Genomic DNA, 26,212 nt, shown 5'->3' with positions numbered 1-26,212 from the left:
GAGGCAGGGAGTGAATGGCTTTGATAATACTGTGTCTTTCAGCTTTAGCAGGGCGCATGCCTTATGAGAAACGAAACAAGTCTGAGCCTTGCAAGGGCATGAATCTACTTTGATTGGCTATACTTAATTCATGTGTTGTTGCGTACGTGTAGTATCTTTGCAATTAGATGTATGAAATGGGGTATCATCTATGTTCTATACAAGATCTTTCTGGTCTTGGTGGTTTCCTTCCAAGGCCTATAATACATGAGTCCTTTTTCTCGGACTCTGAATGAGCAGGACTCAATCCATCGAGGACCCATGGAGCACAGCAAGCCCGACCTGATGCTTAGCTGTCGTGCTCCGCTGGTACTATATCTCATAGTCCTCTCCCCCAAGATCTCCACGAGTCGCCCGCGACTCCTACCTCCATCAAAAACACCCTATCCCTCCCTACCCACCACTCCTGCTCGTCCTCGTCCCTTCTTCCCCCTCCCACCCCTCTTCTCCTGCTCCCTTTCCCCTTATCCCTCAATTTTCTTCCTCTCCCTCTCCCTCTTCTTCTCCCCCTCTCCCATATCCTCATCAAACTATCCGCCCCGATCCGCTGCGCATTAACCCTCGCCCCATACCGCTGCGACGCAAACGTAACACTCTTCGTGCGCATCAAGACATCCGCCAACTCCGCCAGCGGGGTATCTGTTTCCTCGCTACGCATGTCAGCGTATATAGCGCTTTCCTTGTCGATGGTGAACATGCTGTAGAAGGGGTTGCGGCGGGTGGAGCGTTCGTAGTTGTGCCGGGAGGGGTTGAGGGTGCATGTTATTGTTGGTGGCGTGGGGGTTGATGTGGATGTAGACGGAGAGGGAGAGAGTGTTGAGGATGAAGAGGAAGAAGCGAAGGGATTCGGTGTGAATGCTGGTGGTGTCGGCGTAGGGAGGGTGATTGTTAACGGGGACGCGGCGATGGCGCGCTCGGCGGCTTCGCTGGAGTCGAACATGGCGATGAGAGGACGTTCTCTATCCGTGTCATTGCGAATGTCATACTATATCCCAACTTGTCAATTGAATCCCTGGGTTGTGGGGGAGAGTGTCTCGCGGAGAATAGCGTACCTTCAAGTTGCGGAAGCTGATTATCTCGCCGAATCCTTGTAGCGCGGCGAAGATTTGCCTACTTTCGGCTAGAGTTTTGGGTGGTGGGTTTGGGCTGATGTGGATTTGAGAGGAGAGTCGTGTTAGGGTGCTGAGTGCTGGTTTGGATGTCATTTTGTGGAGGATTGGAAGGATGTTGGAGAGAGGGAGAGAAGGTGTGCTTTTTGGAGTGCGGAGAAAATGTGAGGATCTCTTGGCGGTCGAAGCTTCTACGGAGTTGCTTTTCGTTGGTTTGCCCACCATCTATGTACAGAACTTGTTTACTTTGGATTATTTTTTTGGAATTTACATTTACGGAGCACTCATAAGGTCAATCCAGTCGATCTATTTCATTCATTTCGTATGACACATGAGTCCCCGAGGTCATGAAGTCGGGTCTCGTCAAGGTATATACATATGTGTCGATATTGTGCATCCTCATACTTTCACTCCAACATGCATCTAGCTTAGAAGATGGTAATTCCCAGACCGTACTATTAATGATGTTAGTATCCGACCATGTAATCCACGGAACAGAGTTCAAACTTACGTTGAGAGGGTCGTTGAAGCGCAGGTTCTGGTTCAGAGCGCTGATAGAGTCAATCTCACCAGCCTCCAGGTCAAAGTCGGTGACCTGCAGGTTCTGAGCCAAGCGAGTAGGGTCGTTGCTCTTGGGGATAACGGCAATGCCACGCTGGGTAGCCCAGCGGAGCAGAACCTGAGCGGGGGTGCGGTTGTACTTGGAAGCGAGGGTAGTGATGGCAGTGTGGTCGAACAGACGGGGGGTATCCTGGGCGTTCTTAACCTCGAGCTCGATGAAGCTCAGAGGACCGAAAGAAGAGTAGGCAGTGACGGCGATGCCCTCCTCCTGGGCGTAGTTGACCAGCGACTTCTGGGTGAGGTAGGGGTGGTGCTCGATCTGGAGGGTGGCCGGGCGGATACGGGCATAGCGCAGCAGATCCATCAGGAGCTGGGGGCTGAAGTTGCTGACACCGATGCTGCGGGCCAGCTTCTTGTCGACCAGCGACTCCATGGCGGTCCAGGTCTCCTGGATGGTGGCCTTGCCGAGCTTGATGTTGCCCTCGGAGTTTTGCCAGCTGGGAGGGTAGCGCACGCTGGGGGGAACGTACTCCAGAGCGACGGGGAAGTGCACGATGTACAGGTCGAAGTAGTCGATACCCAGATCGGCCAGCTGCTTGCGGGCGATGGGCTCGACTTGCTCGCCGTCGTGGAAGCTGTTCCACAGCTTGGAGACGAGGAAGAGGTCCTCGCGCTTGACGATGCCCTCCTTGATGGCGCGGGCGACACCCTGGCCGACCTCGACCTCGTTGCCGTAGTCTGCGATGGATTGAATTAGTCAAGGAAAGACAGACTGGCGAGCGCATTCAAACACTTACCACAGGCACCATCGAACAGACGGTAACCGGCCTTGATGGCGTTGTAAACCTGGTCAGCGCAGGTGTCGTTGTTGACCTTCCACAGGCCAAAGCCCACGAGGGGCATTTCGTAGCCGCTGCTCAGCTTGACGATAGGAGTAGACATTTTTGGAGAAGCTGTTTTTTTTTTCTGTTTAGTGGTTAGCGATTGTTGCGCAGGTTCAATTTCGCATGAAGGAGGCACACTGACAAGGGAGGTTGGGAGGAGAGAAAAGAGGATAAATGTCCAGAGGGAGCACAATTCAATTTAATAAAAAAAAACGAGAGAGAGACCACGATGGCCTTCTCCAAAGTTTCGGACAGGCTAAAGGCTAAAGACCGATCTTTGCCCCTCCATTCCCCCCCCTCCACGTCTTTCCATTAGTTCCCTTGGAGCAGCCAGAAATTCCGGGGCCCCCACCCAAGCCTCGGCTAAAATGCTGCTGCGGCTAAAGTACGCCCAGTTTTACCCTGGACCACCTTTGGTGGTGGCTGAGAGACCGGAGAAATTGATTCTGGACACGGGTCATTACAATCTCTCGGGTCATTTCATAATTATTCATAGCATTCGGGCCATTTCCCCCTCCCCACTTGCGGTAGAAGTCGTATTTCCTCGAATCATCGTGATGACCAGCTCGGGACGAATGGGGGAAGTGGCGGAAGAGTAGGTATCGTCATACTCCCGAGTCTATTTGGAGTTATGATGGATTTGTTTAAGTGAACTAGAGGATAAAATGGATGCTAGCCTCTAAAATAATACTACGATAGGCCTTGCTCGGGGTAAAAGGGAAAGTGGACACCGGCATGCCGATACAAATCAGTTCCGTATTTCGCACTCGGAGCCAGACGTGCCTCCGACTATTCTCCGATGGGGACAGGTACAGGCGAAATAAAAGTGATGTCCTCATAGATGACTGGAATATTCTTCATTTTACTATTCCAAAAGCAAATAGATCTAAAAAGCCCTTGGAATGATAGCCACCTCGGTTTTTAATCTATTCTACTATAGATGCCCCGTGGTCATGTGCAGGAAAGACTAGACAAAAAACCAAACCACGTGAGCCAAGTGCCCTAATAACCATGTCTACTTGTCCAAGAACTCACTCTTACTCTTAGCCCCTCCAGGTTCCTGGGGCTGTGTCCTCCGTCCGGAGAAAATCCTCTGATTGCGGGGCTCGAAACTGCCAAGAAATGAATTTCCCCCGCGTCTGCCGGTGCTGTGCTAAATTACTAGACTAATAGCAGATACTCACCGGCCCGCCCCATCCCTGGTCTTCATCACGCCGGTTAATTGATTCCAAAATGACAAGAACTATATTAGACGTGGTCAAGGAATGCGACAAGTAGGTGAGACCCACTCTGCCCCAATTCCACAACTCGTGCCAGTCATTAATAACCGACAGCTTCACGGCGCCCGAAAGTGGTGAAGCCACGGGTCACGATTTCTGGCGACAATACTATACTTTTCGAATCAATGGCTGCGATGCCGTATTGGGGTATATTCCCCAAGTGATCATTGGGAAGATCCAATGGTCCGACGCGTGGATAATCGATCAGGACTCACGAACCGTCTGCTTAAACACTCCGTCAACTGCGACCCGAGAAATACGTTCCGAAGCACTCATACAAACCCTAAAAGCCACTCAACAGCATGGAACCATTTCAATGCTGAATAAATGGCGGAACGAGACATTTCCTGTCTACGATATACAGGGCGACGTCCTCGTCGAGATCGAGCGCTGCGCGAGCGCCTTATTCGGAATCGTTACCTACGGCGTCCAACTCCTCTGCTACGTGAACGATGACCGAGACGGATTACGACTATGGATTGGTAAACGATCAAGCAGGAAGCAGACTTATCCGGGGATGTTGGATTGTACTGCTGCCGGGGGTTTGCCTACGGGAACGCTGCCACTAGACGCTGTCATGTGCGAAGCTCAAGAGGAGGCATCTATACCGTATAAGTTTACGAAGAAGCACATCAAAGCGATGGGGCCGATTAGTTATTTTCATGTTCGTGGATCTACGGCCGGAGGGGAGATTGGTTTGTTACAGCCTGAGGTTGAGTATACTTACCAGCTTGAATTGGAGATTGGCATGGTGCCGACTCCGAGTGATTCTGAAGTGGAGAGTTTTACTTTGTACACAGTGGAAGAGACACTGGAATTCTTGAGGCAGGAGCTTTTCAAACCGAATAGTGCTGTCGTCATTGTCAAGTTCCTTATTGAAAATGGGATTGTGAGTCCCGAGAATGAACCGGATTACTCGGAGATTCTGTCACATTTGAGTCGACCTCTTGAGTTTCCTGTTGTGATTCATTCATCTACTTGACTATCATAGACTTAACATGGACAAACTACTATTCAAAGAAGGAATTTATGGAGCAAAAGTTAAGATAGTATTTCCAGTCTTACCCGGCGACATTCAGACGAAGCTGCGTCGACACAAGTAAAAGTAAATAAGGGAATAAGAAATCACAGAGACAGGGCCAAGGGGAAATAAAGCGGGTAAGAAAGAGAGATAAGAAAAGTGACACACAAGGTATAAAAGAATACAGAGATCCAGAAATAAGATTATCATTACCAATACGTTGTTTTGTTTTGTGGTGCTCCACGTCCACTTCAAACCCCATCCACAGCGCCATTCTCTGCGTATGAGGCATTAACATGCTCAGGGCCTGCCCCGTGCATGTTGGGAGTGTTGGATAGACGCCTGACGATCTTGTCCATGATATCGTCGGGAGGCATGAGTCCATCAAAGTGGTGCGGCTGCTGCGACTCGCGCGGTACGGGCACATGGTGCTCCGTTTGGTATGGGATGTGGTGATACCCGCCAGCACTGACGTCCCCGGCGAGAGAGTTGGAGTGGGCACCCCATGAAGCCTGTCCATTACTTAAGTCATCGAGGGATTGTGTGCTGCCCGGGAAGAAGCCGTTGAGGACGCTGTTGCTATCATGGAGGTTGACGCTGTGCTGTTGTGATGGCACATACTGACTGGTATCGTGGCCCATGGCGTAGCCGAGGCTTGGATGAGAAAGAGGTAGGTCGTGCATGTTCATAATCAAAGGGCCACCGCCTGAGGCGCTCAAACTGGTTGGCTGGGATGTCTCCGGGGCCAAGCTGGAAGAGAAGGAGTCAAGCACTGAAGTGACGGCTGTTTTATCACCCATGCCGTCCTCGGCCTTGGTGATTGCGGACATGAAGTCGATATGGCCAGCGGAATTGAAAATATTAGCCACGCTGTCGTGGGAAGAAGAATACATTGGCCATTGTGATTGAGATTGGCCCTGGTGGGTGACGAGGTCCTGCTGTTGCGGTGCCTGGTAGACACCTTGAGAAGGCTTATTGAGAAGGATAGAGTCCAAGGAGAGTGGGGGCAGGTCAACCCCAGAGTTGGGGTGTGGGCTGTTGGTCGAAGTACGGTCTGGGGGAGGAATGAGTCGTCGCCAGGTAGTGGTTCCAACCTCGCCAGGCCGAGTCTGGCGGAACTTCCAGACGAGAATGGCCATGCGCTCACTTTCGTCGCCATGGCCTTGGAACTGGTTGGAGAGGCGACGCGAGCTGGGAGGGACAGCACGTATCTCTTGTACTGCAGACAAAGAACGGAAGAACCGGCGGGTGTGTTCATCAGCGGCGTGGATGTTCTCGGCCTGCCCAGAGTCCTCGGCCATGCGTTTCTCCTGCGTGTGTTCGGTGAAAGTTTTAGCCCACCAGGAGGATTCAAACAGCGGCTTGACCTTTGTCGATTGAGGTTTTGAGAGATCCTGGTAGTTCTCCAGGAATTCTTGTCCATCTCGGTATAGCCTGGTGCTGCAGGTCCAGTTTTCCATCTGTCTCACCATAAGGACGTCACCAGCAGTTGGGTGGCCAAAGTCCAGATCAAGTTGAATGCCGAGTCGGGAGCCCGAAGGAGGAAAATCGGTCATCAGCTGGAGGTTCACTTCTAGCATGATGATATCACATTCCAGTGGCCCGTTCAACCCGTCAATCAATGAGGACAGGTGGGGGAAGGAAGAGCGCCATCCGTTGACATTCTCAAGGGGCATGGGAGGTGCAATTGGGTGGTGTAGGTCTCCCTGAAGGCGCGTATATGCGTGAAGAGCTTTCTCGATGCGATTCGCCTGCTGAGGTGCGCTTACCCACATGTCGAAACTGAAGCCATGAACGTTCTTGGCTCCAGCCTCCTGCATGTTGGAACCCAGGGTATAGTGCGGCGGCGGGAGGTCTCCATAAGGTTGCACTGCCCTCACAGGATTATGATACTGAGGATGCCCATGAGCCCCATAGTGACTTGATGCTGCGTGGTGGTCCATAGATGTCCGCCACTTGGGTCCGGTTGCTGATGCATGTCCACTTGATCGGTCTGTGGACTGTTCCCGAACGAGTCGCTCCCCTGAGAAGAGATTAAGATTAACAAAAGATTTAAAAGAATATGTCTTCGCTAGAAAGGACACTCACAGTCGGGGTCACCCTTCAAGAATGAGTCAAGCACCTGAAGATGACTTGAGACCTGTTTTCTGGTCCTCCGCTTGCCCGTCAATTTGAAGATATACTCGGCAATAAGCTCATTGCGTCCGTATGATTTTCCTCGCTCAGACCACTTTCTTCGGCCCATGGGAGGATTTGCTTCGAGAGCTATACCCAAGATTGTTAGTATTGAGCTTGGATATCATTTACGGCAGCGTTGAGTACACACCTTGCTGGAAAGCATCTTCCAATTGATCAGACCAGACTGGCTCGCCATCTTTACCAGTGTCTCGTCGAGGACGAGCCCGGTATTCCAAGTACTTTTGGGACTTGAGATAGCTTCTTCCCCGACGAGGCGCCGCACTGTGCCCGACAGAGTTCAGCCGACGCAGCTTCTTTGCATGAAGCCGAGCTTGCATGGCCTGGTGGTGTATGTTGGAAGCTGATACAGCCGATACAGGATGAGGGGCAACATGATGTTGAGGATACTTGTAGGCTAGCTGCTGCAGATGATCCTCTCGACCGGCATCATTGTGTGCAAGGCTATCCGAATATGACTGAACGTTCCCAGAGGTATTCTGAAGAGCTCGATCCGAATGAACACCCACTGCCTCCAAGGACGGCTGGTTCTGAGGCACGAGGCACTCGGGTTGCCAGTCAGCAGCCATGGAGTGTACCAAGGACGGGCTTCTCCCAAAAGAATGACGGATTCCAAAGAGGAGGGGGAGTTGAGAGGCACCGTCAAATGCTTACTGCCTGGCAAAGAACGCAACTGACTGAAGAGAATGTCAGAACCTGGGAAAGAGAATGTGAGAGCGAGCAGGATGGTGTTTATAGGGAAGCATACTTCCCCCCGAGGGGAGGGGTGGTGTGTAGTCCCAGTAGCAACATTGCTGCTAGGTACGCCAGGTTTGCTTGGACCTGGCACCACGTCCCTCGAACGCCAACTCCCCATACTCCTAGGACAGGGAACCCTCTCGATCGAAGAGCCTTCGGCGCGTCCAGGCACTCGCAGCAGAGGTAGCATAGGACCCGACCGGCCAGCTGTCCTTGCCGCAGCAAATCAGGAGTCAAGAAAGGGCTCGATATGAAGGAAGTGTTTCCGCACGCAAGGGATGCTCAACCAGCACGATCCAGTGACGAGCGTCTCGGAGATTTTGAGCTGCACGAAGTGACCTTGGAGTCCTCTCGCACGAGCCAGTGTTGACCATCGTCGACTATCATCAGTGGCAATTTGAAGGTTGGCAGGAATGTTGAACAACTGACGGCGTCCTCCTATTTGCCCAGGGTCAAGAATGCACCATCACCCCCAAAACAACAACTGGCGTTGGAATGTAGGTCTTCGATGACCTTAAAGATGGTCCGCGCATCATCCAGTTACACGGAAATAATTGCTCATGACCTTTGGCTGTTATCAAAGCTCTGAATGGTACGGCAGTGAACAAGTGTTGGCAGGTATACAGTGGAAGGGTGGTGGTGAGTTAGGGCTAAAGTAGGGCGGTACGGGCCTTGAATAGGAGGGGAAGAAGGAACCAAGTTATACAAAGTAGGCAAAAAAAAAAAAAACAACACAAGCCGTGCGGATCTTAACTGCAGGGTCAAAACTTGACAGCCGCAGGAACGTGTTCGGGGGTATCTCTTTTCTCTGTCGAGTGCAGGTACATAATGGAACCAAAAAAAAGTATATGCAAGAAATCGTACATGGTCGTCCTCCTCCCCACCACGCAAGGGATGGCCATACTCGGCCAATCCACTCGGCGCCCTTTTCCGCAGGGAGAGCAAAAGGGTCACAGTTTACCCTCACTATTCGTCCTCCTCTCCCCCTACAGTGAATTTCTTTCGCCCTCCACTCGTAAGTTGCTGGAGCTTGACCCTGTCCACCTGCTCTCCTACCTTCTTTTCTATCTTCGCGATCTCGTCCTCGGGATCGACGGCCTCCTCGTTCGCGAATTCCAGAACTAGTCGGCGACCCAGGAGATGCGTGTTTTTCAACGCGTCCATGGCATTCTCCGCCTCGCGAGCACTGATAAAGTCCGCAAAACCGAAACCACGAGCTGACCGATCGAACTTTTGAGGCACACGCACGGAGCGGAGCTGACCGTAGGCCCCGAACAAGGACCGAATGTCCTTCTTGGTAACCTGGAACGGCAAGTTCTTGATGATGATCTTGGTCCGCCTGGCCGCAATTTTCTTGGCTGTGTCCTCCCGTCTCCGCTCCTCCGCAGCATCCATGCCCTTGTGTGAGGCGCGAATGACAAGCTCGTGCTGATCGAGCTTGTAACCATTCATGGCTGCAAGAGCCGCTTGAGCCTGAGCCTTGGTTCTGAACTCCGCAAAACCGAAACCCATGCTGAGGGTTTGACCGGGACGCTTGGGGTCGGTCTTAGTCTTGATGCGGCCAGTAACGAATCCGTCCAATGGTCGGAAGACCTCTAAGAACTTCTCATTCGTTGTGGAGAAGTTCAAGTTCTTGACGAACAAGGTTGAGGTCATACCAGTCTCGGGCTCATCTGCCGCGAAGGTGTCGGATGTAGAGAATCCTTGAGACTTGGCCTGAGTCTCGGGAAGAGCAGTGGATGTCGTTGTGCCATCGAACAAGTTCTTGGGCGCCTTTTCCAAGAAGAGGATAGAGTCGCCCATCTTGCGATAGGCCAGACTCTTGAATGCAGCTTGTGCCTGGTCAGGCCTGGCAAACTCCACAATGGCAATGGTGCCACTGGGTGGCATAAGAAGCCGGAGAATCTGGCCGAACGGCTCAAACATACTCCGCAGCTCAGCAGACTTCACGCCGAAGGAAAAGTTCTTCACAAGGATTGCGGTGTTTCCACGTTCGCGACCCTTAAAAGCTTCAATGTTCACTCCGTTTGACGCAAAGTAGGCCTTGGTCTCTTGGATAACATGCGTTTCAGCATGTGCTTGCTTTACAGCGGCGTCTGAAGACGTAGGGTCTAGCAGTTCTGCCTTGCTAACACCAAGTCTGTCGGCCACTGAGGACATGACGGCATCGGCCTACAAAGTAATTAGCATTACGAACTATTCTGAGGGTTGAACAAGGCAACTTACATTCATGTAAAGAGAATTCCAGCTGAAGGTTGTTGAGGTAGCACCCATTTTACGTTTGATTTGCTTCTGCTTTTTCAAGGGAAGCTTGGATAGCTCAACATCGTCAATTTTGTACGTCTTCTTAGCAGCAGCTGGAAGGATGTGCAAGAGTCGACCCTGGAAATGTTTTCCATCCAATGCCCGGTAGGCGTCGATGGCGGCATCGGCATTCGTATACTGGATGTAAGCGAAGCCTTTGCTAGTCTCAGTCCGAGTATCAAAGGCCACATGGATCTGCATTCATTATCATTAGCACTTGGCCGGACAAAAGTCTGTAGATAAAAAATGTGCAAAGTGTGTTTGAGTTTTGCTCTTTCAGAAAACCGAGAAGCATCTACTAAAATCTCTCGCCTGGTGACATCATTTGCATTTTTGCATAAGCTGTCCCTATCAGGATAATCATCATACGAGCACTCCGCTAGCGCATGCACAAAAGCACATGGTAGCGTTGTTGATGGGTGGGAAATAAGAAAAGAAAAAAAAACATAGTAAAAGCCACTAACCTCATCGAGTTTGCCAAAGGGAGCAAAGAGCGGTTGAAGATCCGCATCGGTCGTGTCGTAGGCAAGATTCCTAACGAACAAGCGGGCAGAATCACGAATGAGATCAACATTCGGGTCAGGCCGCTCGGGCGTCGTCTCAACTGCGTCATCATCCTCGACAGCAGCATCGTCAGTAACAGGTTGAGGAGGGGCATCCTCAAAGGCAGCAGTGCGAGATTCCTCGACGTCGGGACTTGACTCGGCTGGTTGAGCAGCTTTGTGTTGGTCGAATTCAGCCTGTTCATCTTCATCCAAGAGACCAAGAAGACGACTCGTCTTCGACCGAAGCCAATCGGAATCTGATACTGGGCCTGCTTCATCCTGCGCCGCCTCAGTCTCCTCTTGCACCGGTGTGTCCTCCTCCATGTCCTCATTAGATTTGTCCACTTCCATAGCCTGGGCCTTCTCGGCGTCACCATCGGCCACGGGTTCCTGTACCCGCACCTTTTTCGGATGCGAAGGAAGTTCCTCAGACGGACTGTTATCCTGAGCTGGAGTGTTAATTGGAGCAACGGCATGCTCGGTAGCCATTGCCATCGCCGTGGTATCATCATTTGCCCAAGTTCGGGTCTTCGAAGAGGTCTGCATCAAAGCAAGGTACTCTTTCAGCTTGGGGTCCTCCGGCTTGGATTCGGCATCCCTTTTACGCTTGAGAGCATGGTCCGAAGAAGCATCATCTGTAGCATCACGCTTCCGGGTAGGATGAGCTCTCTCTGTGGGTTTAGAATCAATCTACAATGATACGGGTCAGTCTCAAGAAAAACTGAACTGGTCAGCGGGGAACGCAGGCAAAATGAGAAACATAAGGAAGCAGCAAGCTAGACGACAGGCGTCACGTACCGGTCGAGCAAGATCTACCGAGATCCTGGACATCTTCATATATGTCCTGTTGAAGTAGTTCACAGCTTCTTGGGCTGCTTCATTGCTTTTGAAGCCGACAAAGCCCATGCGCCGTTTAGGCAGGACATGAGCATCTGTAACAGTGAAGCGGCTTGCAAAATGATTGCGAAGCTGATCATTGGAGCAAGAAGGTGGAAGCCCACTGACAAACACCCGAGTGTTCTCCATTATGAGTGTTTGCAGCTGGAAAGCCTTGGGCGAGTGTAGATGCAAAAAAACATTCAAGAAATTTTTTTTCCGTCTTGTATGGGCCGAAGGCGGTAAGGCGGTTGCGGTGGGGACGTTGAAGGTCTGGCAATACCGTCTCCCTGCCGAAGGCGGTCAATCAAAGGCTGGACGCGCCCCATCGCGCAGCTTCACCAATCCGAACAACGATTCTGCCTCCCTAACGATATCCCTACGCCGAAACCTACCAGATTCTTGAAAAAACACATCGCAACCATGACTACTGAGAAGAAAGACAAGATGGAGGGTCAGTAACCCCCAAAGCCGAGCTAATTTCTCTCTGCTAACCTTTTGCAGCCCAAATCAAGTCCGTTGACATGGTAGGACGCACTAGCTTCTATGACCCCTGGAAAGCGAGCTCTGACACCCTTTGAACAGACGGAGGACATGCAGCAGGAGGCCATTGCTCTCGGTATGAGCTCAGAGACCTCTCTCTAGTTGAATTGCAGCTGATTTGTTCCCACAGCGATCGAGGCTATGGAGAAGTACCACATCGAAAAGGTATGTACCCCACAATCTCTCCCAAAAGACGGACCCCATCGAATTTGATACTGACGATGAGCTTCAATAGGATATCGCCCAGCACATCAAAAAAGAAGTTCGTTGTCGCCCGTCATCTACCCTACACCTCCCTGAACCAGCACTGATAACCCCTCCAGTTCGATTCGCGAAAGGGTGCTACCTGGCATTGCGTTGTTGGCCGAAACTTTGGAAGCTTTGTCACCCACGGTCAGTATGGAATGTCTTGCTATATCCACGTATACCTAGCTGACACCCTCGGCAGAGACCAAGCACTTCATCTACTTCTACCTTGGCCACTGCGCCATCCTCCTCTTCAAGACCCAATAAGCGGACATCTGTCCTTCGCAGATGCAGTCTGGAAATCCAACGAGGACAAGCCTCGTAAATTTGCCTTTTCAAAGCGATCCTTTTTGTCTTCGTGTCATGACTTTCAGCTTTTGTGCCGAAGCGCTTTCTTCACGAGGAACGTCGCATTTTGTACACATTTTGTCATTTTACCTACCTACTTAAATACTGATGAGATGAATTCTTGTGAACGAAAATCCTTTCTTCAAAAGCATATCCATTTGTAAACAGATACCAGATAGATAGCTAGCTTTACAGATATGTTGGAGTTTGCCATCGATCTTCAATCACATGGCCTCACGTGCTCACCGCCAAGCAGCCAAGCCACAGCGCCCCAAATCCCCAAACGCCGCTGCCTTTCCATGTACCTTGCATCTCCCTCTTGTTCTCTTTTCAACCATCATCGTCATTATGGCAATCTGTATCACCTTTGGTACTCATGGTAAGTATTTGTTCAAGCTCGAGGAAGCTTCAGACATCTGTGTGGAGCTTTATTTCGGGTCTTGTCCCCGTCCAGTGTTTATCCTGGCGGACCTGATCCACTCATCTTTATATTGCGGGTGACTGACCCACGCCAGAGTTCACCTCCATGCTGGAGGGCTATGAGAATGTCCGCGCCTACTGCTACAACTGTGAGTTTCAGCCTTGACCGTCTATATTTTTGACTAGTACTTATATATGCATATGAACTCTCGACTAATGATCATCACTCTACAGGCCAACACTGGAATGGACATTGTCTGACCCGATGGTATGTCACTAATGGATCATTCCCCCGCCATGCAAAGAGAAACTCACATTATGACTTAGGCCTTTCTTCACCGTCTGCTTCGTTGTATGACTTGACTATATTCAGACCCTTGCGTTTTGTACATTATGACTGATGAAATACCCTGACTAGCCCGTGATTCCTCTTGCCATGCACAAGTACAAAGTGAGTACATTTTTGTCGTACACTTGTCTTGACACATTTCTTCTTCATATTACACTGCTAGATTGATAGTAGCTAATGCTCTTACAGGAGGTTACTTGCTACACCTGCCGCTTTACTCAGGACTTGCGGTAAGTCACAGCACCACCACAGCATTGAGCTGGATCTTCTGGTTCTCATGTCATAATAATATAGTGATCGGCCTGACATTACGCCTGAGACACGGCCACCACCACACATGCAATGGGGGCCCCAGCCTCCCCCTGGTGCTCAATGGCAGCAGCAGCAACCCCAGTTGCAGTCGCCACCAGTCGCGCATGGCGCCCAGCAAGTGCCCGAGAGTTACAAGTGATGATCGACTTGAGACTCGTTTGCTCACATATTTCGCCTAAAGGAGCAGTACCCAAGCTGCACTCTACGGACAACAAAATGAAGGACGATGGGAATAAGCAACACGTTTTTAACCCCCCCTTTCCTTTTTCAAAGCACTCTCTGGCGCCACGGTTTTTCGTTTCTCGTGATGACATGCACTTTTTCGTATCTGGGAATTGTCTTTACTTCGGAATCAATCAAATCGTGAACAATCTTGTCATTACAAAACAACTATCATAGTAAGGGGTATAAGATAACGTATGGATCTATAAAAACAGACCCGAACAAGCAGATATTATAAAGGTGTCATCCAACTAAGCAGACGCCTCAAGCGCCTCCTTCTCCTTCTCTCCAACCTTCTCCGTGGGTGTCGCAATACCAGAAGCCTGCGCGCCATCCGTCTTGTGGCCCCGATACACCGTTGGCTTGCGGCCCATCAGATCCAGGCTCATCATCCGCACAACACGCACAATACTCTCACGACCTTCATAAAGCGGGAAAACGACCACACCAAAGAGAGTGCAGAACAACCAAATTATTCCGACAACGACCCAGCCAGTGAAGAACTTCTTGCTGAACACGTATGATGATCCGTACATGGGAATGGGCCAAAGGATCAGGAAGGCAAGAGTCATGAAGATGGTCAGGGTACGCGAGTACAGAGCTGCACGGTTGAGCTTGCGTGTTTCTTCTTCGGATTCGGCTGCAGAAGGACCGTGACCCTCGCCGGGTACGAGTTCAAGATCGATATGCGCGGCTGCGGCAACTTCAGTGTCATCGACCTTGCGGATTGCGCGCATAGACTCATAGTCGTAGTTCTGGGAGCCGAAGACGAAGGTGAAGATAGGGACGAAGACGACGGGGCTGAGAAGAGCAGCGACGTTGCCAGCGAGCATGGGGTAGCTAGGAGAGATGGGTTAGCAACTATAGGTTGGTAAATATGTATAACTTGGTACTCACTTGGCACCGGTCGTATCCACGGTCAAAACACCGTATTCCTTCTTTGCAGTGACCAGCCAGGCAATCAGCGACACCGCGAGACCAAGAGGCGGCGATGCAGCGGCAGCAATCCAGTTCTGGCCCTTCCACAGCAGGGTCATGGCACCGGGGAACACGGCAGACGAGATAATAACACCCATGAGCAGATACAGGTACCCCATACCAATACCAGCATAGTACAGTCCAGTAGCAAAGCCGGCCATGATAATAGCATAGACAATGCAAGACATATGCGAGATCCAGACAAGCTTCTTGCCCTTGGCAGCGGGATCGATATAGGCCTGGTAAATATCATAGGTGAAAATCGAAGAGACGGCAATCAATTGAGCCGAGAAAGCAGACGTAACAGCCATGAAAATCATCAAAGTGGTGGCGACGGCGCCACTGTAGCCGAGGAGCTTGACGGCCGCGAAAGGAAGGACCAGACCAGCAGTTACATCGTCACTGCTCAAACGCTGAGAACCCTCAAGAGCCAACGCCGAGATACCCATAGTGCTGGCGCACAGCCAGGGGATGGCGAACCAGCAGAGTCCACCAATAACATAGCCGGGGAATGCATGCACGGGACTAGCAGCAATGGCCTTATTGTAGTAACCGTTATCGAGGAAGACGGTGCCGAAATTTCCAATCAAGTTGATTATCCAGAAGATACCACCCTCCTTGGATCGCATGGTGAGATAACTTCCCTCCGCATTGCCTTCAACGGGATGAGCTTTGGCGGCCGCGACGAGAGCATCATACATCTTGCTCGGGGAGCCGAGTTCAGCGTTGGTCGCATATGCCGAGAAAGCGAAAAGGAAGATCACGACCAGGATAACCACGGTATGCATGTAATCCGTGATGAAGGTAGCCTTGATACCACCGAAGAGTGTATATAGAACGACACCAATAGGAAGCAGGAAGCACGCAGCTGCAGTGGGTACTCCAGTAAGGGATGTCATAACAGCCGATCCACCAGTGAGCAGCATAGCAGTGACAAGAATGTTGGTCATAAGGCAGAAAACGATGAAGACAACGTGAACGGTAGTTCCATAGCGAGCACGAATGACTTCGAGGAAGGTGTGAGCATTTGGCGCACGGCGCTTGAGCTCAATGGCGATGGTTGCGAAGAGGAGGATCTGGACCGTTGCGCCTATTTGTGATGAATTAGTTTCAATCCTTTTAGCTGCCAGATAAGGTAACACTCACCAGATGCGTAGAAGAATGGACCTGAAATTCCATATTTGTATGCCACGGCCGAAGACTGAAGAAGGGTTGCAGCCCATGTCCAACTACTCACGACTGCAGCAGCAACCAGACCAGATTTGACGGACCGCCCTGCAGTCGAGAACATTTCAGATGTTTGGACTTCATTCTGATAGCTAAGTTTTGGATCAAAAGGTTAGTTTTCTCGTGTTGCAAGAGGCAGAAAAGTACTGCTAACCGTTTCAATGCCCAAGTGATGAAGATCATCACCAATGCAAAAGCAAATCCTAACCCCAGGATAATGCCATATCCAAAGCCCTGCGACAAGGGCGCTTCAAAGGTGGCCACCCCTTCCGACATGGCTATAGGGGTACGGTCTTAAAGCCGATAGAGGCGATGAAAAGGAAAAGAGAAATTCGGGACTAGACAGTTGTCGACGTAGAGGAATGTATCACGTCTAGTAAAGAATTCTACCTGCACTGCAGTCGAAACAAGAGCTTATGATGTCTGTAGTATAAAACACTCATCTATAGCGGGGACATATGAATAGATATATGTCCCGATCAACGCTCATCCTACACGTCAAGCAAGTCACTCAGCTCCGAATTCGCACGCGTCAACCCCGGAAAGAAACGTACTGGGGGTCCCTGAGCTTAGATAGCAAGATACGACCCGCAATTGAGGCAGCGATAAGGATGGCATTGCTCTCGTAATGGCTTGGGCTTTCCCAAGGTTGGGATCGGGGGGCGCCGTCAGTGGGGCGCCTTTTGTTGCCCATAGAGAGGAAGACCTAGGCACGTACCACACGGCCCTATGGCAGAAATGGTTAATGAAGAGGAGGACCCTCGAAATACGAGAGATACAAAGCGTGTGGAAATGCTGGAGAACGGTGGAATTGTAGGAGTCGGATTAAATCAGCCTATCAGCGTCGTGGATGGGCTTATCAGACTCCGCTTGGCTATGGGTCGTGATTGGGTTTTGAGTTGGCGAGATAAGGCTCCAGCAGCCGATGGGCCAGTCAGCGCTCTTGCAAGGATCATTGTTCATGATAAACAAACCATTTTGGGGTTAGGTGTGTGGTGAATGCCCTATATGGAGAGACTGTTTTCTATCGTGTCTCAGCAAAACATAAGCATATTATATAACATGTTACATGTGCTTGTCTCTATGATGACCCGTCTCGGACTTAAGCTGTCTACTCCTTGGCAGGCGCTATTCGCGCCAGAGAGGCATGGTAATATATCAGAATTTGTTCGCAAAATATTTGCAATAGTGCTATCGGATGATGACAACCGTAGATTATCAAACACTGGTGGCCATCTTTCTTCCCCACACATAATGTTATCAATACATCCTAACTCGTTTTCCATCAACCCCAACCATCCTCAAGACAACGCATTCTGAAGCGTATTTCCAGCATTGGTCGGCACACTGGTCTGGGCCGCCGAAGCCGCACTAGCACTTGCAATATTGAGGCCAGTGAAATTGGAGAAGAACCCAGTGTCGGCATCGGTGAAGCTAGACCCATCATCTGTCTGAATATTGGTCACACAATCCCTTCCAAGGTAGTCGTAGCAAGCCTTGTTCGCAGTATCACTGGGCGAGCTAAAGAGTTGACCAACAAAATCCTCAACGACGATCTGGCTGACATTGTTGAAAATGCAGCCCTCGAAAAGGCCTTGGCCGTAGTCGGTGCCCTCAATGGCGTGGCCGTTGTTGTCCTCCCAGACACTGTTGACGGCGTGGAAGAGGGTGCTACCGCTGAGCGCTGGGCTACGGCCAGAAGTGCGATAAATGTAGTTGTCTAGGTCCTAAGCATCAGAGATCCGTGTCTTGTAGCCACTCGATCGGATGTGACTTACTCGAAAATGTGATCTGATCATCATTACCGACCAACTCTAACCCCCAGTATGTTTGCCCGTCACACGAAGTAGAGAAATTAGTCGCACCATTCAAAAATCTATTCGAGATAGTGATCAAAGCATTGGGCTCTCGACCAAATGAGTAGTGTACACGGCCGGTATATTGTGTCTAGAGGTAGTCCAATCAGTATTTGTTGACAAGGCTGATATAGAGTGTAATATTGGGAGCTATGGTTTACTAGATGCGGTTGGATTTGCCGTTTCTGGATTAGCGTCCTGGTACACTGTCAGGTAAACCCCTAATCTAGGAAGTATTTATATCCAGAGGATGGCTAACAGATCTAGGGGAGGCAAGGTGGGAAGTTTGTTGAGAGTAACCAAACAGAAATAGTCAGATATAAGGCATAGATTATATTGGTCAAACTAATATGCCTTGCACTGGCGTAGAAGAGAAATGTGTGCGACATTATATTCCATCTGAGATATATTTGTCCTCCAAGCTGTTGCAAATAAGGCTGAATTGGCAATGGAGATGAATGAAACTTGTCAAATCCTTGTTTTCTCTCCAAGGTACTTGCTACACCCGCGGCCGACACTAGGTAGTTAAGCCTGATAAGCGTATTATCGATATTTGTCTGACCGTTGAAGTAAACATATTTATCTTCTTTGAACACTCATATATCGAATATTACGGACAAAATTACTATCCGGTACAACAAAAGTAGCTAGGCGAAGATGCTTAAAGTGACTTCCTCTAGTAATACGCTACTGCTAGAAAAGATAACATAGAGTAGGTCTTACTGTTGAACTTTACACATAGTGCATAAAGTTGTTATGGGATTGTTCTTTTGCGTGTCTTCCCTGATACTACGGATGCCACCGTATTTGAGGATTGTACAACTTGCTCCAGCATTGTGGATAATGGCCAGAACCTTAATTTGACCTTGCGATACACAGCAAAAGTGTGTTACTATTACTCGTAAGATAGGTAGGTCGTGACCTTTTTCATCTCGAAAATTGGAGGTCGGGTCAGCGCGACTGCTAAACTAAGTTTTCTATGGAGAACCCTCTCTTTGAAAACATGTTTACGGAGTAGGTTTAGAGCAACTTGGAGCAACAAGCGACATTTTGGTACCAGTCTGACCTCATCCTTACATTGAAGCAAATTAAAACAAAGTACTTTATTATATACCATGAAAAACACCAGATTTCAATTCGACTGCATGAAAGCGTCACATGGCTCCAAAGATCCGTCCTTCTTCGAAACCTCTGATGGATCGACCGTATTTACCTGCCTCGATGTTCTCCAAGGGATGAACGGGGTTACTAAGCAACGGATGATCGTTTGCCTCACCCATTTTGTGTCCGAGCTCTGGTGCTGGGCGCGTTTCAATAGCTTTATGTTCGGAGAACATGGGATCTCTCTGTTGGGCTCCGGACTGGTGCTCCGGGTCAGGAGACTGGCGGCCACCTGTAGGTGCGGACATGGTATACGAAAAATAAGAAAGCAGATCCACGTTAATATTGTAATACAGTGCCGCCAGTGGGCTAATTTGGTGCTGTAAAACATATTTAGTATACGTAAATAATAATAATGAAGTTCTTTTTGATAGGGTATGCTTGTAAATTGACCTTATTCCAAGGATGCCGTACAGAGATCGGAATATGGATGCTGGGAGTTCTTGGGTTCAGTATGGAACCGAGCGTACTTTCTTCTCTTTATATTTTCAGAAATTCAACAAAGTTTGGAAAATGACGCGTTCAAATATTTTGTGGCAACTTAACATAGTGAACCAGTTCCAAGGTTAGTTAAGTTAACCAAGTTACGCTGGAAGTCAGGATGATGACTAACATAACTTAGCGGGTGCAGAATAATGGTGGTCAAGATTGACGAGGCGGTCGAGCGGCGGCTAGGTGGTGGAAATTACGGATGGAAGGGCGGCCGTTTCTGGCGCCAGGGGATGTCATTTTCGGCGTCGAATTCACAGGTTCTTATGTTCTATGTGTAAACAAACTGTAACATGATCAATCCAGATGCGCGAAGTCCCAGAAAGCGTAAAAGCATCACCACCCCAGACAAGCTTCGGATTCAAATCAGTGATCATAATCTCCTGAACAATAATGTTGGAAACATCGACCATTCTCAATCCCTTCCCGAGAAGCACGCCATTACTTCCAACTCCGATGAGTGTCTTGTTCGAATGCACATAGATTCCCGTCACTCCAGCGGTATCCCATTCATACGATTCTGACGCAGCATCACCACAACCTGACCCGGTATCAATGATGGCCTGGCATCCGTCTTCAAATTCTCCCCATGACTTGCAGATAGTTCCCGTGGTTGTCCCCTCTGACCCGATAAAGTCGTATGTTCTGTCGATGATAACGACCTGCGGTTCATCAGACCCTAGGAGATCGATCAAATGAGAGACATTGGCGGGATAGACTGGCGTCGCATCTCCTCCTGTGACTCCATATGCGAAACCTGGCGCCGAGCCAGTAATTGAGATAGTATCCGCTCTTTTAGAGGTGTCGTGTGCCACTGCTGCGGCTGCAAAAAGCAAAGTGAAGTCGACTCGCATGTTGAATATAGGAACCGGCCCTTGTGTAAAATATGTCAGAGTACAATATAGTCATTCCGGGCGGGCGAGCAGCTTCTATAACGGTCAACCTCTTATACATTCAACTTGCCAAGGTCGCCAAGATCGCAACTTGTTTCTAACAACGACTATAGACACCTGTCTCACCTTGATAGTGTGCCAATTTTTATTCAAAACCCATCTATCCTCTAAATAAAGCAACGCCAGGCATTGACTTTCGGTATTGTCGTCGATATTCGAACAGCCCGCCGCGGGTGTGGGAAAGGGTCCAATCCTAATTCGCGGAGTCAAGCTAGCAAAAACAACGTCCCTGCATGAGTAGCCAATAACCCTTGTAAAGCTACTAACTTTAAGTCGCTGAGTGTTAGAATTTTGATTAAGGGGTGGCGCTACTAACGGGCTCTAACGGGGAACTGACATTTGAAACATCACTGGGAAACTAGGATACCCCATTCCTTCTTCAGACAAGTGCGTATTTTGAACTTTTTATTGAAGTTTATGCCCTGGATTAGTGCCATGGATGGATTAAGTTTGAATCTGACCTTGCCAGACCTGATTGTTATCGAAATCATCTGATAAGTTATAGGATTTGCCATCAAAGTCCCATGTTCAACTCGAACATCTCACGGTTGAATCACCATTGGCCCTCTTGATGTCTTCAGTCTCTTAGCCTTCCATGGCCACGACAATACGCGTACCGATAATCTATATAGAACCTCGGGCCTTGATAGAACTCCAGCTAGCCTGATGTTTACGGCATACTTACAGAGTGAAGATCATCAAGTATAACCCCAAACACCGAACCCCAACTATCCGTTGAAACCAGCTAGACAAACTTCGTATGAGAGTCCAGATCAAGGGTCTCATGATACCGCAATATCATGACAACGGTGTCGCCAGCAAATCAGATAGCCGAAGGGTGTCGTTCTTGGGAAAGATGCACAGGTCTGCTGATATTAGAATATATCACGTACGCATGGAACTGACGATCAGCAACATGCGTAGACATGAAGGACAAAAGTTGAATCGTTGGGCTGGTCTATAGAAGGATAGGAGGGCTTGGTGGAGGGTTGAGATACCAAGTCTACGAGCTATGTAAAGGAAAGGGTCAATATCATATAATATGAAGACTGTGTCCGTTAACAATTCAATGCAAGACAATTGTTTCTGGTTATTATGGTACAGACAACGCCAGATGCCACCTCGCCATCCAAGCACTCTCAGTCCATGCAGGGCCATCGCAGCTTACAATAGCGCGAACCCCGGTATAAACTAAGAAAAATAACTCAGATACCCAGCTCGGTGCCATCCAGCCCGACCTATACAGCGGATAGGTCATCCCTCGCTCGCTCATTCATGGAAACACCGCCAAATACGATAAAAAGGGAAAGAAAAACACCACGGATGTCAAGAATAAACGGAATCACACCAGCATGGCCAAAACTGGAGATCCCCTGCGCCGCCACCGACCAGGTTTCGAAAGGACTAAAGTTGTCATGGGGTATAGGAGGAAGGGGGTTGTTGCGAATGAGGGTGGCAGTGTTAACGCAAGTAGTCGAAGGTCAAGGCGCGAGGCCTTTGATTTCGTTGGATTTGAGGGTAAAATTGATGGAGGACTCGCTTATGCGGAGAACTTGCGGGTGATCTTGGCGATGACTGTGACGAGGGGGTTAGTACGTCAATTTCCAATGGCATGGTCGTAGATAGATCGGATTCGTTCTTACCGTGGAGACCGACAACGGAGAAGATGAAACCCAGACTCAGGACGAGAACAACGACGGGGTCAACGCGGAGACCGGGGCTCTCATCGGTGTACAGCTTCAGCATGGTACCAGACGAGCCACCGGCACCGGCGGAGCGGGTAGAGGCAGGGCGAGCATTGCGAAGAGATTCCTTGTGGTCGGCAGCGGCGCGGCGGCGCATAGCAGCACGAGGGCCACCGGGGGGAGTGGGAGAGGAAGGACGGCTGATGGACGAGCCGGAGGCGGCGACAGCACCGGCAGACTTGGAGTCAGGGCCGGACTCAGCGCCGGAGGTGAGAGGAGAGGCAGGACGGGGAGAGGCCTGTTGTTCAAGGGGAGATGATGTTAGTTGAGATTTGGCATTGGTGGATTGAAAAGGAGGTTTGTCGAGTGATATTCGGTGGCATTGGCTGGGGGAGTGCCAATTGGGAATTTCCAATTGATATTGGGGGTAGTAGACATACCATTGTGAGATGATTGATGTAAATGATTGAAAGAAAGAAAAGAAGGGAAGGAGAGAAAGAAGGGTGTAGGTTGGGGATGAAGGGGAGAGGTCCGAAAGTTGCGGAGTTGAGGCCACGATCGCGGTTTCCTGATCGATACTAGCGCCCGTAACGGTATGGTCATTTATGGGGTTTCCCATAAGAGTCTATCGTTTTATACCGTATGATATACTGCAAGTCCACCAATCATAGAGCTCTACTCTCGGGGAAAGTTGCCTGAGGTTTAGCTCGTTCGAGCTCCTACCGTACCTACTACAGTACCATGTACAATTTGCTTGGATTTACTGATGGAAGCCTTTTTTTTCATGATATATTGAACATTGTGAGATTCTTGGAAATTCTGAGGAGAACTAAGTCACGGTCATAGAGAATCGCCTATTGGCATCTGTCATCATAAGTGACATGGAATCGAACAACAAAGGGCCGAGAACACACGCCCGGGAATCATATCCAGAATAAAAAGTCAAGGAAAGAATAACGCCACCGGTGCACTTCGTCAAGGATATGTAAAGGGGATGAAAATGGGAAAGAAATGAAGCAAGGCCAAATAAAATCACAGGAATTTTGGACCAGGGCTTCCTCTTGGAAGCCGTGGTAAGAAGGAGGGGAAGGAAGAAGGGCAGAGCTTCGACGCTGGTGAGGTATCATATCGAGAGGGGGGCCAAATTAAATCAAACACGCAAGGAAGATTCAGGCTCAAATAATCAAATGATCCGAGGACACAATTAACAAGTAGAGGAAAGGAAATGAGGAAAAGAAATACCTACTCCGAGATTCAACGCCAGCCGAGTGATTAGGCTCACACTGTAAGTGTTACATAGGACCAGTGGCTCTTGACGGAGAGATTGACTTAGTCAATCATCATCCGTGAAGGAACCTGGCCATTGACGTTGTCAGAGAGCTCGGTAGTCTTCTCCTCAGGTCGGCCCTTCTTCTTGTTGATGTGCGGCTTCAGGCCACAGTTGAAGTTGTGCACGCAGATGCAAGAAATAATGATCGTGATGACAATCAAGATCAGGGTGATGATGGCGAAGAATGTCATCGAGGGGCGAGCAGGTAGGTATTGAGGGAAAGTCGCCGTGGCGTACATGCGGAAGAGTTTGAAGCAGAAGTAGCCTAGAGCCGCGAATAAGAGCAACTAATCAAGAATCCATTAGTACAGAGTCGCTGGAGAAAGGAGAATACTGGAAAGCTTACGATAATGGTGATCATGCCAGCAGTGAATTCGCGTCGGACGAAGATGGCACCGCAGAGGAGAATGATGACGGTCACGGGAACCGCGATGATGGTCAGGTAAAACTCGGCATCGTGCTTGGAGGAGGACACCACGACCAAGAACTGCACGGTAAAGCCGAGGAAAAAGAAGAAATCAAACTTCAGCAGAGCGATGTAGATCTGGTAGGTGAGGTAGCGACGCTTCATGCGCAAGTCGGCACTGATGTGCTTGTAGATGGTCCATGCGAACTCATCGTACAGCTTCCATGCAACGAAGGTCATCAAGAGTGATCCAAGCGCAACGATGCACGGGATGATAATCAAGAATGGCTCGGACTCGGCCCAGACGACTGGACTAATTTTTTCCATGTCGGCCAGGACGGAAACGGCATTTTTAATCTGTCGCACTTGAACGGCGCCGTAGATTAAAAGACCGAAATTGCATGCACAGAGCCCGATGACTTGAATGGTGTTCTTCATGCGCAGTGCATCATACACGAGAACCAACTCGTAGATAAATCCGAAACTGTAGAGAGCGAGGAAGGTGGGGATGGTTTTTGATGATGGACTTGTGTTGGGTTTCTCTTGGATTTGGAAGTTGGCGAAAATGTAACTACACGCGACCGGTTAATAAGTATCGACTTTGAAGTTTCGGTCGCAACGGAAATCCCCAGACGAAGTGTACATACCATTCAAGGCCCAGCGTCACCACTGTTTGGACCAGGGTGACGATGGCAAAGGACCACGTCCAGTGGGTGTTGGGGATATACATGATCCGGGTCTTTTGTTTTGGTGTCACATTCGCATATCCTTCGCGACCACGGAACCCACCCGGGGTTGGGCGAAACGAAGGGTCGAACGAAGCCCCTCCAAGTAGGGAGGCGCGCGACCCGTGAGAGTGAATCTTGCCGAAGTGCTCCGAAGCGGAGCTCGGGTCGGCGCGATGCTGAACGGCGGAAGACACACTGACGGTGTTGACCACCGAGAGGATCGGTGGGATTTGCTATTTAAGAGGGAGAGAGAGAGAGAGAGGGAGGGGGGCCAGGGAGGACAAGTCAGGTGCGAGACGCAGTGTAGCCGGTCTGCTAGTCCCTGATACGTGGGAGGGTCGAAACGCCTAGAGGCTCGTGTGCCCGGTGGCTTGGCGATTTCGTTGGAGGAGAGTCGGGATAGGATTAGACTCGAAAGTCAAGCCGCAGGAACATCGGACGGTGGGAAGGTTTGCACTGCTCGAACCAGCCGAGTTGTGAACGGGCGGAAGGTTGGTAGGTCAATTGGAGATGGAGACGAATGGCCTTGGTGTGCTGCCTTGGGGAGATTTTTTCTGGTCCGGTCGCAGGGGATAGCCGGTGGGGGGTGGACAACAAGGTCGGACGGATCAGCGATTGGAAGTCAGGCGAGCCTTGAATCTCTGATCCCTCTTTCTCTCTCTTTTTTCAGGAGAAGAGAAGAAAGTCGGGAGAGAGGTTGAACGAGTGACGGGGAGAGGGAGAAGGTGTGGAAAACAATGAACGATAGCCTCAGAGTAAAAGGGCAAAAGGGGGATCCGGGGTGAGGGTCACTGGAAAGTCACTGGACCAGGAGTGTACACTACAGTACTACAGTACGACAGTCCTTACTACGACACGTCCACATACCAGCATCCGGCGGGTCATCCCCAATTCTTCTCTCCTTCCTCCATCCTAGACTCTTCTAGACCTTCCATTCTTCTCTCTTTGCATGGCTGGGGATTCTTTTCCCTCCCCCATTCGCTTCTTTTTTTTCTCTCTCAAAATTCTAGTTCTAGACACGACGCAAACTCAACGGGTTTCTCCAGTGACCCAGGCCCTGGCTCTAAAGCAGTGGTTCCTGTGGGCCTGGACCCATCACCGCGAAACAGGCACACCAAACCTTGTTGGGCCAAGGCCCGGATCGCTTTACTGATTATTATTCTTATTGCTTGCTGCTGGCCACGTCTGCCGTTGGCCGTTGCGCCTTTTTGGCGGTTGCCTTGCCTCTTCGGCATGGTCGATTACTCCGGACTCATCCGCGACCGTTCCTCCACTTCTAGCCAAAACAGAGCTGATCGTCGCTTCTTCTCTATGACATGACGCCTCAGCCCCCTGTCCACTTATTGCGAAACCGCGGGGCCTCTCTAGCTTTTTGCAATATACCAAGGACGACAGAGCACCGGTTC

At 49.9% G+C, this 26,212-nt stretch overlaps 11 protein-coding genes across 11 annotated transcripts; 3 read left to right on the top strand and 8 right to left on the bottom strand.

Annotated features, from left to right (window-relative positions):
• Positions 1-358: 358 nt before the first annotated feature.
• Positions 359-1,244, bottom strand: N7496_009607 (uncharacterized protein; the record flags this gene model as incomplete). The annotated part of the gene is made up of 2 exons (XM_056702521.1): positions 359-1,024; positions 1,092-1,244. The coding sequence occupies 2 exons, from the start codon at positions 1,242-1,244 to the stop codon at positions 359-361; spliced, it is 819 nt and encodes a 272-aa protein (XP_056551521.1).
• A 332-nt stretch (positions 1,245-1,576) lies between these two features.
• On the bottom strand, positions 1,577-2,651 carry N7496_009606 (uncharacterized protein; the record flags this gene model as incomplete). Its single annotated transcript, XM_056702520.1, has 3 exons — positions 1,577-1,603; positions 1,660-2,447; positions 2,507-2,651. The coding sequence occupies 3 exons, from the start codon at positions 2,649-2,651 to the stop codon at positions 1,577-1,579; spliced, it is 960 nt and encodes a 319-aa protein (XP_056551520.1).
• Positions 2,652-3,826: 1,175 nt separating this feature from the next.
• On the top strand, positions 3,827-4,855 carry N7496_009605 (NUDIX hydrolase; the record flags this gene model as incomplete). Its single annotated transcript, XM_056702519.1, has 2 exons — positions 3,827-3,867; positions 3,928-4,855. 2 exons carry the CDS (start codon positions 3,827-3,829, stop codon positions 4,853-4,855), a joined length of 969 nt encoding a protein of 322 aa, XP_056551519.1.
• Positions 4,856-5,145: 290 nt separating this feature from the next.
• abaA (transcription factor AbaA) lies at positions 5,146-7,659 on the bottom strand (the record flags this gene model as incomplete). The annotated part of the gene is made up of 3 exons (XM_056702518.1): positions 5,146-6,917; positions 6,983-7,159; positions 7,221-7,659. The coding sequence occupies 3 exons, from the start codon at positions 7,657-7,659 to the stop codon at positions 5,146-5,148; spliced, it is 2,388 nt and encodes a 795-aa protein (XP_056551518.1).
• A 1,135-nt stretch (positions 7,660-8,794) lies between these two features.
• On the bottom strand, positions 8,795-11,703 carry mrd1 (RNA-binding ribosome biosynthesis protein MRD1; the record flags this gene model as incomplete). Its single annotated transcript, XM_056702517.1, has 4 exons — positions 8,795-10,000; positions 10,055-10,327; positions 10,597-11,367; positions 11,476-11,703. The coding sequence occupies 4 exons, from the start codon at positions 11,701-11,703 to the stop codon at positions 8,795-8,797; spliced, it is 2,478 nt and encodes an 825-aa protein (XP_056551517.1).
• Positions 11,704-11,976: 273 nt separating this feature from the next.
• N7496_009602 (dynein light chain DYN2) lies at positions 11,977-12,609 on the top strand (the record flags this gene model as incomplete). Its single annotated transcript, XM_056702516.1, has 7 exons — positions 11,977-12,007; positions 12,058-12,080; positions 12,139-12,172; positions 12,227-12,261; positions 12,332-12,358; positions 12,420-12,489; positions 12,545-12,609. The coding sequence occupies 7 exons, from the start codon at positions 11,977-11,979 to the stop codon at positions 12,607-12,609; spliced, it is 285 nt and encodes a 94-aa protein (XP_056551516.1).
• A 429-nt stretch (positions 12,610-13,038) lies between these two features.
• Positions 13,039-13,910, top strand: N7496_009601 (rhodopsin family protein; the record flags this gene model as incomplete). The annotated part of the gene is made up of 7 exons (XM_056702515.1): positions 13,039-13,069; positions 13,206-13,259; positions 13,345-13,378; positions 13,438-13,462; positions 13,529-13,561; positions 13,649-13,689; positions 13,754-13,910. 7 exons carry the CDS (start codon positions 13,039-13,041, stop codon positions 13,908-13,910), a joined length of 375 nt encoding a protein of 124 aa, XP_056551515.1.
• A 334-nt stretch (positions 13,911-14,244) lies between these two features.
• On the bottom strand, positions 14,245-16,474 carry N7496_009600 (sodium:solute symporter family protein; the record flags this gene model as incomplete). Its single annotated transcript, XM_056702514.1, has 4 exons — positions 14,245-14,833; positions 14,891-16,061; positions 16,118-16,290; positions 16,353-16,474. 4 exons carry the CDS (start codon positions 16,472-16,474, stop codon positions 14,245-14,247), a joined length of 2,055 nt encoding a protein of 684 aa, XP_056551514.1.
• A 1,025-nt stretch (positions 16,475-17,499) lies between these two features.
• On the bottom strand, positions 17,500-20,558 carry N7496_009599 (uncharacterized protein; the record flags this gene model as incomplete). Its single annotated transcript, XM_056702513.1, has 4 exons — positions 17,500-17,918; positions 17,977-18,105; positions 19,268-19,447; positions 20,045-20,558. The coding sequence occupies 4 exons, from the start codon at positions 20,556-20,558 to the stop codon at positions 17,500-17,502; spliced, it is 1,242 nt and encodes a 413-aa protein (XP_056551513.1).
• A 1,639-nt stretch (positions 20,559-22,197) lies between these two features.
• N7496_009598 (SEC61-beta family protein) lies at positions 22,198-22,785 on the bottom strand (the record flags this gene model as incomplete). Its single annotated transcript, XM_056702512.1, has 3 exons — positions 22,198-22,232; positions 22,301-22,640; positions 22,783-22,785. The coding sequence occupies 3 exons, from the start codon at positions 22,783-22,785 to the stop codon at positions 22,198-22,200; spliced, it is 378 nt and encodes a 125-aa protein (XP_056551512.1).
• Positions 22,786-23,671: 886 nt separating this feature from the next.
• N7496_009597 (uncharacterized protein) lies at positions 23,672-24,808 on the bottom strand (the record flags this gene model as incomplete). Its single annotated transcript, XM_056702511.1, has 3 exons — positions 23,672-23,959; positions 24,019-24,562; positions 24,726-24,808. 3 exons carry the CDS (start codon positions 24,806-24,808, stop codon positions 23,672-23,674), a joined length of 915 nt encoding a protein of 304 aa, XP_056551511.1.
• Positions 24,809-26,212: the final 1,404 nt, after the last annotated feature.

This window comes from Penicillium cataractarum (assembly GCF_028827025.1).
Source record: "Penicillium cataractarum strain IBT 29864 chromosome Unknown utg000008l, whole genome shotgun sequence".
In the NCBI taxonomy this organism is placed as follows: Eukaryota; Fungi; Ascomycota; class Eurotiomycetes; order Eurotiales; family Aspergillaceae; genus Penicillium; species Penicillium cataractarum.
Note: the sequence above shows the minus strand (reverse complement) of the source record. Positions and strands in the feature narration are given on the sequence as shown.